Source organism: Prunus persica, chromosome G5 (genome assembly GCF_000346465.2).
Source record: "Prunus persica cultivar Lovell chromosome G5, Prunus_persica_NCBIv2, whole genome shotgun sequence".
Lineage (NCBI taxonomy): Eukaryota > Viridiplantae > Streptophyta > Magnoliopsida > Rosales > Rosaceae > Prunus > Prunus persica.
Window position 1 is genome coordinate 14885314 of NC_034013.1, and position 16639 is coordinate 14901952.

At 36.8% G+C, this 16639-nt stretch overlaps 3 protein-coding genes across 4 annotated transcripts in view; 1 reads left to right on the forward strand and 2 right to left on the reverse strand.

Moving 5' to 3' along the window:
* LOC18777120 (E3 ubiquitin-protein ligase SIS3) overlaps nt 1–747 on the reverse strand; it is a 3577-nt gene extending 2830 nt beyond the window's left edge. The window contains exons 1-3 of the mRNA XM_007210390.2: nt 301–747; nt 182–220; nt 26–92 (exon numbers count right to left, since the gene is read on the reverse strand). Coding sequence (XP_007210452.2) covers nt 26–92; nt 182–220; nt 301–329 — 135 coding nt within the window. The 5' untranslated portion in view covers nt 330–747. The remainder of the gene's footprint in view (nt 1–25; nt 93–181; nt 221–300) is intronic.
* Nucleotides 1290–3328, reverse strand: LOC18777270. Its single transcript, XM_007210464.2, has 5 exons — nt 3012–3328; nt 2470–2715; nt 1977–2058; nt 1678–1892; nt 1290–1548 (listed from the first exon to the last, which is right to left on the reverse strand). The coding sequence occupies exons 1-5, from the start codon at nt 3251–3253 to the stop codon at nt 1428–1430; spliced, it is 906 nt and encodes a 301-aa protein (XP_007210526.1). The 5' UTR covers nt 3254–3328; the 3' UTR covers nt 1290–1427.
* LOC18777341 (polygalacturonase 1 beta-like protein 3) lies at nt 4825–7100 on the forward strand. Of its 2 annotated transcripts, none has more exons than XM_020563406.1 (2): nt 4825–5015; nt 5124–7100. In XM_020563406.1, the coding sequence occupies exon 2, from the start codon at nt 5126–5128 to the stop codon at nt 6971–6973; it is 1848 nt and encodes a 615-aa protein (XP_020418995.1). In that variant the 5' UTR covers nt 4825–5015; nt 5124–5125; the 3' UTR covers nt 6974–7100. The 2 variants fall into 2 exon arrangements, with proteins under 2 accessions (XP_020418995.1, XP_007210277.2); XM_007210215.2 differs by having other exon boundaries at nt 5138–7100.

Consider the following 16639-nt stretch of genomic DNA (forward strand, 5'->3'; position numbering starts at 1 on the left):
TGCTTAGAATTCAGAGAAAACCCACCACGATCCATATGTGCAACGGGTATGTACAGGTATGGTACCGTTTCCAATTAATTGCAACAATGACTCTGTTAGTGAACCGGTTAAAGAATCATTGGGAAAATTGAGAGTCCAGCATGTAATTGAAAACCCTAATTTATAAGACATTAAAGGATACACACTTGTCGCGAGCATAGACAAGAAGAACCCATCGTACCTGCAATGCAAAATCACCCGAATTCGACATCAAAACCCTACCACAGTGCAGTTGAATGGGTTCAAAGAAAGATACTTTACCACTTGAAATCGACGCCTCGGATGGCCATGGAGGGCTAACTATACAGAAGACAAAATACAGACTACAATGAATCCCAATATCCTCTGATGCTCATTTGAAGAGAGAAATGCTTGAAATTGAACCCCAAAAGCTCCGATCTTTCATACGCAGAAAGAGATTTCGGAGAGAACAAAGCTAGCTAGCAAGAAAGCGACATAGAGAGAGAGAGAGAGAGAGAGAGAGAGAGAGAGAGAGAGAGAGAGAGAGAGAGAGAGCGGTGAGGGAGTGGAGCAACTTTGAGTCTTGAGTCTTACTCTGAGAAGGACTTGTTGATCTTTTGGGTACCAAAATAGCTGACAGTATCTTCTCTTCCAATTGCTCCACGGCGACTCATGAGTTTACTTCTTTCTAATTTTATTTATTTTTTGTAACTGTTTGATTTAGTTCCCTTAATTATCTTTTCTTTTTAATTAGTGCTGTTAGCTTAATTATTTTGAGTTAGTTAGTTGGGCTGTACCCACCAACACCAAGGTTGTTAAAAGTTCAGTACTTTAACTTTATGTATGTGTTAGCATTAATCTTGCTATACAAGCCTCGCATGCAAAAGGGCGAAATCGAAAGTATAACGATTGAACATAGCATACATCTTATTACTATAATCATTCTTATTTATTCAAATGATTCTGACTCTTGCTTGAAGTCTTTTTCTCTTTTAAGAAATTCTAAATTCAAATCCATTCCCCCAACAATTAAAATATTTTTTTTTTCTCATTTTATTTTTCCAATAGTAGAATGAACCTCTAAAGTCCTACATATATTTGAATTTACATGCCAAAATGAAAATTTGTAATATTTTTATAATATAGTGCAAGGTAGTAGAAACCACCTTTGGTTAATCAAAGAGTGACTGGCAATACAAGCTGCCAAGCTGGAGCAATTGTCTACAGGCAGTTTAGCTTACAGTGGTATAGCATGTGAGAAGAAAAGAAGTCACAGAAACTGAAGATTGTAAGGAAAATTAACATTCAGATTAAATGGGCACACATATGACAATTTGATGGTGTTTATAAACAACCAAGAGAAGGGGAGAAAATTTGCACATCTATCAATTCCACTAGTCTTTATAATATTCAACAAAGAAGTAATATCAGTTACAATTTGGTGGTTTTAGACATTTATATACAGCTGAAGCAGGTTGCTTGTAAGTAGGTACACTACTGGTATCAACAAATCTGACTTCTCCAGGTGCAAAAGAAAGCTCCCTGTGCCTGAAATAAAAAAGAGATGTTATTAGTACAGCATTATCATCATGATAACTTAACACTGAGAATGATTGATGACTATCAAGATTCTTGTTCGAAGCGATAATCAAGTTTAAGAAGAGGGTTCCAAATCACCTGCGCAAGTCAAGTCCAATTATACCAGCTTGTAGGATTGTCAAATTGTCTGAATCTGGTGAGACAATAATCACTGTGTCTTCGGAGTACTGAGTCTCAAGTATGGACATGAGTTGTATTACCCGAACAAAGACATCTGAAACACTCTCGTTTGGGGTTCCGTCGTCAATAGGAGGAGGCTTGATTGTTGGAGAAAGAGTATCTGATGCATATACCTGAGGAGTATAAACAAAGGTATGATCATACTTGCTTGTCAATGACTTAAAGAGAAGCAAATTGGCTGTAATTGGAAATGTTACTTCTGAAACAGCTTCCAGTTTCTTTCCTTCATAAGCTCCCAATCCTCTGGCATCGAGAAAGCTGTACTCTGGGACAATATAACTGCAACAAATAATAGACAATGATTGCTGAAAGCAAACAACTTTGGACAGATTTATAAAGGTATACTTAATCAGCAGGTTTCTAGAATGACAATACCATTCCCAGTTGGCCTCCAAAATTATGGTCCCAAATCCCAACTCAGGTTAAAATGTTTAAGAAATAATGAGTCTGATTTAGGAAAGTGGCCTCCCCTTGATAACTCACTATGACAAGGATACATGATTCAACAATCATACAAGATGATTTCATAGCTTTAGAACACACACAACTCTAGATGGAATGTGTCACACTAGAGTTCATAGTTTCAGCCCTATGACAAGTTTGAAATCTCACTAGACTTTTCCTTTCTAATATTCAAAAGACATCAAAGTTAAATCTTTGAACTTCATGAAATCATACTAATTTGCACACCTTCGACTGACCCCATTAACCGATGCAATGATCTCTGCAGCCTGGTAAGCTCTCTGAGTAATGGAAGGCCATATCCAACAGTTCTTATCACAAGCTCCCATTTCCTTCAAATCGAAAGCTGACCTCACAGCCTGCTTCTTCCCCTTCTCTGACAAACCGTTATCAACAGAAGTTTTCGCAACCGGGTTGGTATTAATTACTCCAATGCTCTCATATTCAGACTCCCCAGCCCTCACCAGAAAATACCTTCCCATACACCAACAAGCAACAGTTTCAGAACAATTCAACAACCAATGCAATATTACCATACATAACCATGGCTACATATTAACATCATTCGAACACAATATAACAGAAACTCATATATCACCAGTACGGTTCAAATGGGGACAAAATTTTCAGCTTTCTGGAAACAAATAGCAGCATAAACCACATCCCCAAAAACCCATTACTATGTTTTCCATTAACTTCCTCAATTTTCTCAGAAATCAAAGAGCAATTCAAGATTCAACCAAAAACAGAATATGGGTTTGCTGAATTACCGGTTGGTGAGCCTAACTGGGGGCATCTGGAAGAGGCCACGAGCAAAGGCTACTTCTTGTGCTGACATGGGGTTGACAAAAGTGTGTGCAAAAGGGGTTGTGGTGGTGGAGATGGTGAGCGCAGCCAGAAGGCTGCGACGGTTGATGGGTAGGAATGAATTGTTAGGGTTTTGAGATGCTGCCCATGGATTTGGAGGATGAGGAGGAGGAGGGGTTTTAATGGAAGAAGATGTTACTATCATTTTTGGCGGGTACTTGTGGTCAAGTCCTAACTAACTAAACAGCCACTTCTTTCTGAGTTTGCTCTGTATTTCTTCCACTTCATCCAACCAAATCCAAGCCAATACACACAAACCAAATGGAGATGAAACGACATGTCGTTTACATCCTGAAGCATGTAAAGAAAGATGGATGCAAGTTGCCGTTTGCTAGCAATGAGCCCACACACCAAAACATTTTCTTAGAGAAAATCAAAGAGAACATTATAGTTCTACAAATCAAAAGAGAAAGAATTTGACATTTCCTTTTCGTACAATACTACATATATTTGTTGTTCCAAGAAAAAATTAAATTAATGAACAGGTTTCTTTAGCTATCATTTTTTTAAGTACAAGTGATAGTCTAAACTAGAATGGGGGGAGTTTTTCTCACACACATCTGTTCTTTTGGCTGCAAATCAAGACCCTCCTCAACTAGGCTACCATTAATCTTCTCGAGGGACACATACTTCCTCTAGCTCTCTTAATTTGTTCTTCTTGTGTCAAAACCTTGGATCTTCAAAAATCTAACCAACTGCCCTGATCATACTAATTCAACTCTTTTGTGGTTCTTTTACTCTACAAATTCACACTATGAAATGGAGGAAAGAAATCATTGTTAGTTGCAGAGGAATTTTTCCCTACATGTATTCAAATTTTTCTTACAAATTCAGATTTTTTTCCCTTCTTAAGCCCAAATACCTCCAACATAGCTCCCTCCCTAAGAAACCAAACCCAGCTCCCAAACATTCTCCAATTCAGCCCACAGCAGCAACCCATCATCATCTTTCTATCAAACTGTATAAAAAATTTCCTTGGTTACAAAAACATAAATTTAGCTTATTTAAATACATATATTAGTAAAGGACTTGCGGCTTAAATGGTTAAAAATAATTATCTTTATATCTTAGGTCATAAGCTCAATTCTCCATATATATATATATATATATATATATATAGCTAGTAGATAAGCTATATATATTTGTTGGTCAGTGATCTATATAATGCCAGGGGAATGGGTTCCTAGGTAGCTGGGACTAGTCACTGAAATGCACGCTGCACAAAATTAGTGGGCTACTTTAAGCCAAAAATGAAGCATCTTTGCCTTGGTACTATTACAAACTAGAAGCTCCTCTAGGATTTACCAAACCCATGGCATGTAGACAGTAGACTTGAAGGAAACTATATATAATATATATATTTGTTTAGCTTAGCCTTTTTGATATTCGGGTCGGGTCCCTTAGAATATGCCCATATAATCTGTCTAACTCCTGTTTTCCACAATGACATGGTATCACTGAAAAGCAGCCACTTGCTGCTGCCCAGCCCACACCTGATTAATATATGCTCTTCTTGATTTCCTAAAACCCTACATCAACAACGAACTAGGGCACACCATTTTCCATGTTAATTAATTTCCACTCTTCTAAATCCAATCCAATTAGGAAAAGAACAAACCTTCCACTTCATTCAACACATACTTTGTAATGTCACATCTACCATTCTTTTCTGCAGGGACTACATAGCACGCTGCTGCATAACCAGTTTTTGCATACACATGCTTTTTGTAAAAGCAAAAGTTTGGCCAAAGAAAGGAATCAGAACCCAAAAGCAAAAGCTATTCTCAACAACCCTAATTTGCCACTCCTCTCTCTCTCTCTCTCTCTCTCTCTCTCTCTGTGTTTCCAACTCTACAAACATGAACATTTTCCTCTTGTTCTTGCTCTCATCACTCTCACCTTTCAAGGTAAGAAACTAAGCATAAATTCCATATATTTCTTCTGATTTTCACTTACCAATTATTCATGTCATTTTCCTGCATCTATTTTTTTGTTTTTTTGTTTATGTTTTATAGACATGTGCATGCAGGTCACAAGTGCTCACACTGGAACCAACCCATTTACACCAAAAGCCTCACTGAATCGCTATTGGGACAACCACATTTCCAACAATCTCCCCAAACCCAATTTCCTCTTCTCCAAAGCATCCCCACTCGACCGAGTCAACTCAGCGATTCTCACCCAACTCGCCGCCCATAACTCACTCCCCGCCCACTTCGCCTCCTTCTGCTCCTTAGCCAACCTCTACTGCTCCTTCGACTCGCCGTCCGCACAAACCCACCAGCAAGACCTCGTCGCTCGGCACTTCAAAGACGCCAACTTCGCCGCCTACAGCAATAAGAACTTCGCCAACTACGGCTCATCCCAACTCGGCGACGGCGACTCGTTCAAGAACTACTCGGACGGGTTGAACTCGCCCTACGACTCGTTCAAGAAGTACAGCAAGGACGCCAACTCGCACTCGGAGAAGTTCACATTCTACGCCCACGAAGCCAACGTTGCCAACGCCAGCTTCACCAGCTACGGCGCCGACTCTGCCGGCGGCTCTGGCCAGTTCACCAGCTACGACGACCAAGTCAACGTCCCCAACCTCCGATTCGCAGCCTACGACTCGGACGCGAACAACCACAGGCTCTCCTTCATAGGCTACAGCCACGACACCAACTCGGGCTCCGAGACGTTCGTCAGCTACGGAAAAACCGGCAACGCCAACCCGACCGAGTTCAGCAGCTACGCCGAAGACGCGAACATAATCGGGTCGGGTTTTACGGGTTACGGAGAGTCCGGGACCGGCCAAAACGATTCGTTTAAAGGGTACGGCCAATCTGCGAACAACCCACATAACAATTTCAAGAGCTATGGCGGTGGGGGGACTTCTGGGATCGACGGGTTCTCGAATTATCGGAGCGGAGCGAATGTTGGGGACGATTCGTTTCAGTCTTACGCGAGAAATTCGAATTCCGGGAAGGTGAGTTTCTCGAATTACGGAAAATCGTTCAACCCGGGAAACGATTCGTTTAAAGAGTACGGGACCGGGTCGAAGGGTCGGACCAGTGTAGGGTTCAAGTCGTACGCTTTGGGTCGGAGTTTCAAAGAGTATGCCAAAAATGGCGTCGCTTTTGCTGAATATAGCAGTCTGAGCAAGGAGGGAACAGAGGCAACTAAAACTGAATCCAGTGGCAGTTTGGTAAATAAGTGGGTTGAGCCGGGCAAGTTTTTCAGGGAATCTATGTTAAAGCAGGGGAATGTAGTGGTGATGCCCGACATTCGGGACAAAATGCCCGAAAGGTCGTTTTTGCCCCGGGGTATTTTGTCGAAATTACCGTTTTCCACTCCGGGGATGTCGGAGCTTAGGGAGATATTTCACGCGAGGGATAACTCTGCCATGGAGCACGTGTTGACCAACGCACTGGGCGAGTGCGAGAGGGCTCCGAGCCCGGGTGAGACGAAGCGGTGCGTGGGGTCGATCGAGGACATGATCGACTTCGCCACCTCCGTCTTGGGGCACAATGTGGTGGTCCGGACCACAGAGAATGTGTGGGGGTCAAAGCAGAAGGTGATGATTGGAATGATCAGCGGAATCAACGGTGGAAATGTGACCAAATCGGTCTCATGTCACCAGACTTTGTACCCGTACCTACTATATTATTGTCACTCTGTGCCCAAGGTTAGGGTTTATGAGGCTGATATTGTGGACGTGGAGAGTAAGAGCAAGATCAATCATGGTGTGGCCATTTGTCATATTGACACGTCATCATGGAGCCCGGAACATGGTGCGTTCGTGGTACTGGGGTCCAGTCCCGGAAAGATTGAAGTGTGCCACTGGATATTTGAGAATGACATGGCGTGGGCCATTGCGGATTAAAGGACTGAGGTGGCACTGGTTTTGGTTTTGTAACTCCATAATTTATGGTCTATTTGATTTCGCCATTTTATTGTTTTATATGATAAAGTTTGGGGGGTTTGTATTCGATTGATGCGTCTTCTTTTGCTTTTTTTTGTTTTTAATAATTGAAATTTTGAAATTCACTGATAAATTGCTATTATCACATGAATTTATCCTTAATTAGTATGAGTGTATTGTAAGCTAAAACGATCAAGTTATATCTATTGATGATATGAAATCATAATTGAATAAATATTCAAAGACTAAAGAGGCTAAAGAGGGACAGAAAAGGGGAAGAAAAAAAAAGGGGGAAAAAGAGAGAGACATGGGCAGACAAAAATACAAAATAAAGAAAGAGCGATATCATATTCAATTCAAAAGATAGAAGGAATACTATTTCTGAGCTTTAATGAAGGAACAAAATTTGATCATTATTCTTGTATCCATATATGATATATTCCCAAGTTGTTAGCTCACCCCTACCATACACACACACATTCACACACCACTTAGGGGATGACAATTTTCCCCGCATATAAGGGGTATGAAGGATAAAAAGAGAGTATGGAGACAGGTTCGGGTAATTTTTCAGCTATGATTTTTTAGGAGAGGTGAGAATGGTATCTAATCCCTAACCAGATTCAGAACTTGTCATGCCCCATTCTAGAAATAAAGAATATTCTAGAATCAAGTGCGTGAATTGAAAGAAATAAATAAATAAAAATTGAAAAATTGGTTAAAATACATTACCATTATGTATATTTATTATAATAATCTTACAAGTGTACAAGATATAAATAAAAGTTTATCAGTCTAAACTAATCCAACTTCTTTGGTTTCGGCTTTGTCTTGCTCACTAATTGAATCTTAAAAACAAAATAGGTAAGGGATGAGCAAACCACCGCTCAGTGAGTAGATTATGTAATATACCAATCAAGCAATGTCATTTTACACACTCCAGAAAAATATAATAAAAAAATACACAATCCAAATCATATCACATCATTACTTCATATCTTAGTTATCCTTCACAAATTATACCCAGAACGTGACCCCTATCGGCCTCATTTCCCTATGTCCCCATATGGTACATTTATCCTTCGGATACCCCATAACTGAAGTTCTCATGTTCCATGAATAATACATACTTCACAAAAACTCCAAATAATATATGTTGTGTGAAATATTGCATAAATTAGACATGTTTGACTTGAAAATAAAGAGAGATTTGTAAATAGAATAAACCTATGATTTTCACATTTATCACAAAATAAGAACTTTTAGAACATATTACATAACTCACTCACCATGATAAGTATGAAATATTGCAATAAGACAAACACACACGCTCTTCATCTTGTTTTCTTTTTCTTCCTTATCTCTCTCTCTCTCTCTCTCTCTCTCTCTCTCTCTCTCTCTCTCTCTCTCTCTCTCTCTCACACACACACACACACACACACACACACATTGGAATGAATGATTGAAGTATGGAAGCATGATACTTATAGGAGAGGCTATGGAGGCACCCAAATAATATTTATATATACAATATTTTAAACCACAAAAAGATAAGATAGAAAAGGAATAATATGACTCATCCCCTTTTGGCCAATGATATCACAACACCACCTCCAAAAGATAAGATAGAAATATAAAGGAATAATGTGAGTCATCCACCTTTGGCCAATGATATCACAACACCACCTCCAAAAGATAAGATAAAAATATAAAGGAATAATGTGAGTCATCCACATTTGGCCAATGATATCACAACACCACCTCCAAAAGATAAGATAGAAATGTAAGGAATAATGTGAGTCATTCACCTTTACCCAATGATATCACAACATCACTTGTTACTAGCATGTAAGGTGGCATAGAAATGATGATTTGATTAAACCTAATTCTAAGTCTCTACACATGAAAAACAAGAATGTGTCATCTTTTAACTAAAGGGATAATCTCATACTAAGAGCATGTCCACCGCTGCATAAGGTGGGCACGGTTCGGTTTGGACCGGTTTTTGCCTCAAATTAGAACCGATCCGATACTATTTATTAGGTTTGGTTCGGTTCGGTTTTAATAAAAAAAATTTCAAAAACTATCCAGTTCGGTTTGAATCGATTTCGGTCCGGTTTTGATTTCGGTTTGATTTTGAACCGGATTATAAAAATTATTTTTTAATACAATTCTCAACGGAAATATTATTATTTTACTTGAAAATTAACAAATTATTCAATTTCATATAAAAAATAAATATTAAAGTGAGAAAAGAGAGATATTTTGACATTGAACTTGAATAAATATTAATTTTTTTTTTAGTGAAATTAAAAATATAGCATTAAATATAAATATATATTGAAATTATATATATTTTTAGTTTCATCGGTTCGGTTTTTGAAGACATGGAACTGGATCCGGAACCGGTCCAAACCGGTCCGGTTCGATTTTTGACTTTTTGGTCAACTTGATTTTTTTTCGGTTTGGTTCGGTGTGGTTCAGCTTGGATTTTCGATTCGCTGATTTGAGTGCCCACCCCTACTGCTGCAACAAACCTGGGCAAAAGGCCCCCCCGGCAGCCCATTCCAGCTCCAGCGAGCAATAATGAGCCAGGGCAAATGGTGGGTCCCACCAGCCTGGGCAAGCCCACGGGCTAATCCTGCCTGACCTGTTGCCCTCGGGTTGCTGACGTTAGCATGACGTCAGCAGCTGATTTTCAAATTTTTTTTTACTGTTGGACCCACCATCCCACATTGCCCAATGGTTACAAGCCATGTGGCTTCTCCTGGAGCCTTCGATCAAAAAATCTTGCACAATCCAACGGTTGTCCAATTTTTGGCTTAAAAAAATTTAAAAAAAATTCAAAAAATTATGGAAATTTTTCTATACATACCTACCAATATTATTCACTTTCCACACCAATTTAATTTCAAAATTTTATCCGAAAATGTTATCTTGATTTTTAGGTGAGGATTTGATGATAAATATTAACACTTGGGAATTGAAAATCTTATCCGAAAAACTTATCAAAATCAATGGTTTAAGTATAAAAAATAAAAAATAAAAAATAAATTTAAGTGAATAGTAATTGTCTTAGACTTGCCATAGACTTAGCCCTCATAGATGGAACCGTAAATGGTGGCAAACCTGACATTATTCACGTGAATAGTGGCAGCCCTTACTTACTCTTACCCTAGACTTAGCCTTTATGAGTGGAGATGTTCTAAACTTAAAATTTAATAACACATAAGTCTTAACAATAAATATTTAAATAAGAAAATTTCTTATTATTAAATATATATATATCTATATATATTAAAGGTTCTTACAGAACCCTCATCGTTTAAATTATATATATAAATTGATATAAATATATTATTAAAATGTGTGATAGTGGTGCTATATTATTAAAATGTGTAATAACAATTAAATTAATATATATCCACCCCATTCGACCCATTCGACCCATTCGACCCATTGCCATCCATGCACCACTCTCCTCCTACTGGTGAATCATTCAAGTAAAGTTGGTTAGTCCCAAGTACGGCGCGTGTTGCAGTGAAAGTGAAAGCAGACATTTCGCGGCATGCAAGCTAATTTTTGCAGCTTTGGCTTTTGAGTTGAGTACTGTACACCCATAGAAAACTGCACCATCGTCATCGTCGTCATCATCATCATCATCATCCTGCACTGTTCATTCACCGTCCATCAAGCATGCAAGCCAAAGTGCTGAAGGTGACCTTTGCCCTTTGTGGCATGATATGATAGGACCAGCCAGGCATGGCCCACTAACTGATGGGTCCCGCCGCCGGATAGAGACAAGCAAAGAAAAAGAAAAATTTATGAGATCTGATCAACTTCCAGAACGTGCAATTGTTCGATTTTCTACTGGCATTAGCAGACAGCTTGGAATTTGGAAATCATCCTTGCCTTTGCCTGTTGGAAGGGTCGGGATCCAATTATTAAATGGGCCACCAACCACAGCTAGCTGGTTTTTTGTTTTCAATTTTTTATAGCAGAGCTAGCTGGTAATTTAATGATGTATTAATGATCCTTGACAATATAAAACCATCTGATTTTTGTACATTCTAAGGTTTTGTAAACACCGTACTCTGTAAGCAAAGAAACTTTATAAACATTAAAATCATGAGTTTCTTCCAAATGGAATGTCCATAATAAATTAAATTCTCATGTCTTTTACTCTATATAAATATCATCATATAAAGTTCTCTTAATTCGACAGGACAAATGCAAAACGAAATAAATCGCCTTAAATTCAACATGAACATGGATTATTTAAAGATAATTTGGCATGATAGGACCAGTGGCGGACCCTAAACCCTAATGGGCCAGCTCGAGCATAACACAAAACACGCTTGAACTTCTCCTAACATGTACTCACATAATTACTCCCTATAAATCAATGGAAGTACTAGTCAAACACAAACTTTTCTCATAAAATCATGAGCCAGCTGAATTAAACATGTGAACATAATTTGTAGATTTGAGAGAATAAACCATGCTGAACACAAGGGAGAGAAAGCTATACCAATAGTTGGTCAAGAATGTCAATAGGGAAAAGTCTCAGTTCCAAGTTTCAAACCAAACGTACCAACAGTCAAATAGTGCAGTCACTGGTTTTGAATTGTGTTGAAATTTGAGACTCTGTTTTGAACTATGGCCTAAGAACAGAACATAATATATTGACCTTCAAATTCATAGTCCCCTGTACCAGCAACAAAACTAAAGCAAATAATCAACTCAAATCGTGCACGATTTTATTACAATATTTGTGTCAAAGCTATCCTATTTAAATAATTAATCATCGAAGCATTTTCATCGTGCTGTTTTATATTAGAATATGATGACATTTCTAAACTAAAAGGGAGGGAGATTTCTCACACACATACACAACTATGAGAGCATCTACAAGTATGCTCTCAAATTTGTAGTTAAAAACATATGAAAGCTATTTTAGGAACTTCTATAAAATTTTAACGACAATCATGCTCTCTAGTTTAGGGACTCATAAATGCTTTAACTCTTTTTTAATTAGCCCATCTCTATTAAAAACATAATATAAAAAAGGCTTAAATGTCAAAATAGTCCCTGTGTTTTAACCATTTGGCCAATTTAATCCTTGTGTTTTTAATTTGCCCAATTTAGTCCTTGTGTTTTCCTCCATTAGCTAATATTGTCCATTCCGTTAAATTATTATTAGAAAAGTTCATTAAAGTTTTAAAAATTAATAAAAACTGTAATTGTTTCAAATAAATAAAAAAAATTACAAGTTCACTTTAATGATTAACAAAATAAAGGCCTACAAGCCTCAAATTCTCCAATTGATCACCACCGATTCAACCCTCTAATAAAAAGTTCTCCGATTTGCATCAACACCACCAGTCTCTTCTAATACAATCCATGGGGTGGATAAAAACATTATTAAGAGTAAAAGGGCCTCGACAGCCATGAAAAGAAGGATGAACAAGAACAAATGGATTGTTGGCTCTTGCAATCATGCTTATTCTTAATCTTATTAAGCTTACCTGCTAGCCTACTGCTGCACTGCCTTGTGCTTATTTTTGTTTCTCTTAACAAAAAGATTAACAAAATAAAAAAAATTTGGAAACCCAACCTCTAAACCCTCTTCTTCTCTCCAGCAGCCAACACCAAACCACCATGAGCGATCCCACCCAGCCACTTCCCCCCTGGAATGTGGTGGCTGGTCTTTTATTTTTAAATTTTAATTTAATTTTTTATTAAATAATTAGAGATTTTTAATTAGTTTAAATAACTTTTATGAATTTTTTAAACAACAAATTTAACGGAATGGACAACGTTGACTAACGGAGTAAAACACAAGGACTAAATCGACCAAATTAAAAATATGGGGACTAAATTGGCCAAATGAATAAAACACATGGACCATTTTAACATTTAAGCCTATAAAAAAATAATTAGCATTAATTGAAGATTTAAAATACTCATAAAATAAAGGAACATTAAATTATAGAAAGTCACTAGGAGTCATTTCTTTCTCATCAGATTTAGGAGCTCCTAGAGGTCTCTCTATTTTAGGAGGTGGATAGAGAACATAGTTTGAGTTATATTTTTCTAAATCCATCCTCAAATTTTTCTAAAAAGATGATTTAGAGAGTTCATTGTAAATGCTCTGATGTCGTAGGAATTCAGAAAATGACAACGTCACGACATATTTGTTTCTCTATGCAATTGCAATGCTCGTTAAGGAACTACACCGACCTAGAAAAGTTAAAAATGAAAAGGAACGAAGAAAAGTATCATTGCTTGTGTCACCTCGTATGTAAGCAGAAAACTTTTCATTCTTCTTTTTCCCTTTATTTTTTTAGAGATATATGCGTTTTTGGTATGGAAGCGAAAATGGAGGGAGGATTATAGTGAAACATAGCTCATGTCATGTCACCATCAATCAAATTAAACGGCTATTTGAACTCAGAATGTTCATATTTGGAATGTATTGTGAGTTTGAGTTTTTTATTATATATATTTTTAAGAGGCTTTTACACACATGACATCCTGACTCCGTCATTGAACGCGAAGCATAAGTGATAGTCTAAACTGAAAGGAATTTCTCACACAAACACTATTAAAGTGTTATAGATAACTTGAGACCTATTAATTTACAAATCAAAGTCATTTACTATTAATCTATACCCCCATAGGCGAAACATCTTATGTTTATGTCAGGCTAGGTCTTAGATTAGCTCATAACTTTATTTATTTATTTGGCTAATACCTTTATGTGACCCTTAATTAGATGGGCCAACCAAACGACAATGAATGTTGTAATGAATAACGGCGGCAATTTGGTGGCAATGAGTGCCGTGTTTTGCGTACTACAGTGAAAGTAGCTCGTGTATTCACATATTTTTAGAGGCGGCTCGCAATACTTTTTGTTCCTGCCTGCCTGCATGCATGCTTTTGGCCATATTGGTGTGAATCACGTACGTCCTTTAAGATTACAGACCATGATCACGACCGTTTCTTGATATTGGGAGATTATACGTCTACGACACAAATCTCCTTCTGTATTGTCTCTGGCATCGGGATGCCCTTGACCCTAGACCCTTTTAACATGCACCATTGGATCCAATGTGAAGTTTCCCCTTCGCTTAATTGTTTCATGTATAATAGATCACAGAGATGATCGAGAAGCATCTTGATAAATGTAAGTTCAGAAACAACAAAGTTTGACTTTTGTAGATTTGGGTTTCGAGTTTCAATTTGGGCTAATGATATGCTCAGAATGGTAAGATGAGTCAAATGCATCGTTTCTTTTAAGCTAAATAACATTTTTTTCCAATGTTTTAAAGATATTTTTCGAATTTTGTTGTTTTCGTAGGTATTTTGCTTCTAATTGTTCCTTTACTTGTTACACTTTGTCATTTTGTATTAAGAACCCACCTTATTGTCCTTATTTAGTAAATGTGGCTTTCTCCCTTCAAACTATTTTTTTTGTAACTACAACCCATTGTCTTATTTTTTTTGTGAAGAAAACCCAATTTATTATAAGTAAAACCCGATGAATATGATTCAACTCAGCAAGTTACCTAATTAAGCTTAAAATCTTATTTATTGTACTTTTCATATTCCAAAAGTACCCCTAATTAGAGTTTACCCTATTATGTGGCTATATTAAATGTTACTTTCGCAATTTATTGAGTTGATTTTTTTCCCTCCTAAATTAGGAATTTATTACAAATTTGACTACTCACACATTAATTGTTTTAATTTCAAAATATTTTGTACACACAATCCCATTAGTATTAAACGTTATTGTCTATACATTTAATGCACACACACATATATATTTTTGGGTAAGTAATGCACACACAAATATTCCTATGTGCCTTACGCAAATTATTTATTTATCATCGAATTACAGTCCTTTTTTTTTTTCTATAAAAATTGTACCTATTATGCAATAATAAGATAATGCACCTAATACAAATGTATAAATTCTTCGAATTGTCCATCTAATAGGATAACGTAATAATGTACCAAATTTTCCTTAAGAATAATGTACCTATATTTTGTTTATAGATAATGTACATGTAAATTTGTTTTGTGAGAAAAAAATATAATGTACCTATATTTTTCTACAAGATAATGTACCGAGATATGTAAAAATTGTTTTGCAAGGAAAAAAATAATGTACCTAATACAAATTTATAAATTATTTGAATTGTCTATCTAATATGTAGGTAAATTATTGTACCTTTATTTTTTATTTATTTACATAAGTATGTATCTATCTATTTACCTATCTGTATTAGATATGTAGGTAAATTATTTCCTTGCATGTATCACCATAATTTTCCAATATACAATTACCTAATCAATATTCTTTTAGACAAAAAAGATTAATTTGTTTTAGGTATATATTATCATTGTTTAATATTGTTATTATTGTTATTATTTGACTCTCTCTGAAGTTTTGCAGCCGCCGCACAACGCCCTCCCATCCCCCCCTTGGGGGTGGGCGGCTTCCCCATCTTCTATCTTTCTCTCCTCATCTCCCTTTCTCCTTTCCTAGTTTTCTTCCCCTCTTCTATTCTCTCCCTAGATTTGTCTGGATTTTGGGTCCTTTTGCCCAGATCTATCTGGATCTTGTCTTTTGTTTGTTTGTTTGTGTGTTTTCTGTTGTAGGTCCTTGGTGATTTTTGTTGTTCATGGATGTGTCTTGCTGTCATTGGGATGGTTGCGTTGTGGTGTTGTCGACCTAGCTTTTCTCTTTGGTTTTCGTTGTGTTTTTTACGCAAGTATTGCAATCCACCGTAGACGCCATGATTTTGTTGCAGCTTTTGGTCCACGCATATGGAATTCGATCCAATTTAGTGTTTGGAGTTGGAAAAGTGATTGTTCCTGGTTTGTGTGGGATCGGGTTTAGCCTGTGCAAAATAAGAGGTTTAGCCATGTCGGTGCTACGAGTCTCTTTGGTTTGCTAGAGAGGAAGTGGTGCGGTGTCCTTGTTTCTGTGTTTTTTTTAGTCTAATAATTCTCAGAAACTCAATAGGAGTTTGCTATTGTATGTATTTCATGTTCGACTTTTCGATGCAGATTCGTCGTTACTGCCGTTGCGCGGTGGATTTGTATTGTAGGTTTAAGTACAGATAGTTCTTGTCTGCCAAATTGGAGTTTTTAAGTTTTTCTGGCATATGTAATTCTCTCCAGATCAAACCAATTTATCTTTTTGTTTGGTCACTGGAGATGTTGTACTCATATTTGGCATTGCGACTACTCTGTACTTTTTAATGTGTTATCAATAAAACTACTATCGCTTTTTATCAAAAAAAAAAATATTGTTATTATTTAGGTAGTATATTAGTGTTACATTTTGTATTACATTATTATTTATGTATCCTTGATTTATTTTTATCAAAACGTTTCAATATTAAATAGGTGCCAAATTAAAAAGAATTAAATATAAATGTTAAACATAAGGGATTTGACAGGTAAGGTTGATGGCACAATATGTAAATATCTTGTAATATTAGCACAACTATTAACCTATACTCAAATTTGGATTTTTGATAATAGTTTAAAACTAGATGAGTTTATGTCTATGATATAAGAGTTACAAGGACCTATCTCGTAACAACCTTT

Excerpts from the sequence above, each read along its gene's own strand:
- LOC18777270 (XM_007210464.2), bottom strand. The coding sequence starts at position 3,253 with ATGATAGTAACATCTTCTTCCATTAAAACCCCTCCTCCTCCTCATCCT. Across the intron at positions 1,893-1,976 it reads AACTGGAAGCTGTTTCAGAA|GTATATGCATCAGATACTCT; the intron begins GTAACATTTCCA and ends TATACTCCTCAG. Across the intron at positions 1,549-1,677 it reads ATTGGACTTGACTTGCGCAG|GCACAGGGAGCTTTCTTTTG; the intron begins GTGATTTGGAAC and ends TTTTTATTTCAG.
- LOC18777341 (XM_007210215.2), top strand. The coding sequence starts at position 4,827 with ATGCTTTTTGTAAAAGCAAAAGTTTGGCCAAAGAAAGGAATCAGAACC. Across the intron at positions 5,016-5,137 it reads CATCACTCTCACCTTTCAAG|GTCACAAGTGCTCACACTGG; the intron begins GTAAGAAACTAA and ends ATGTGCATGCAG.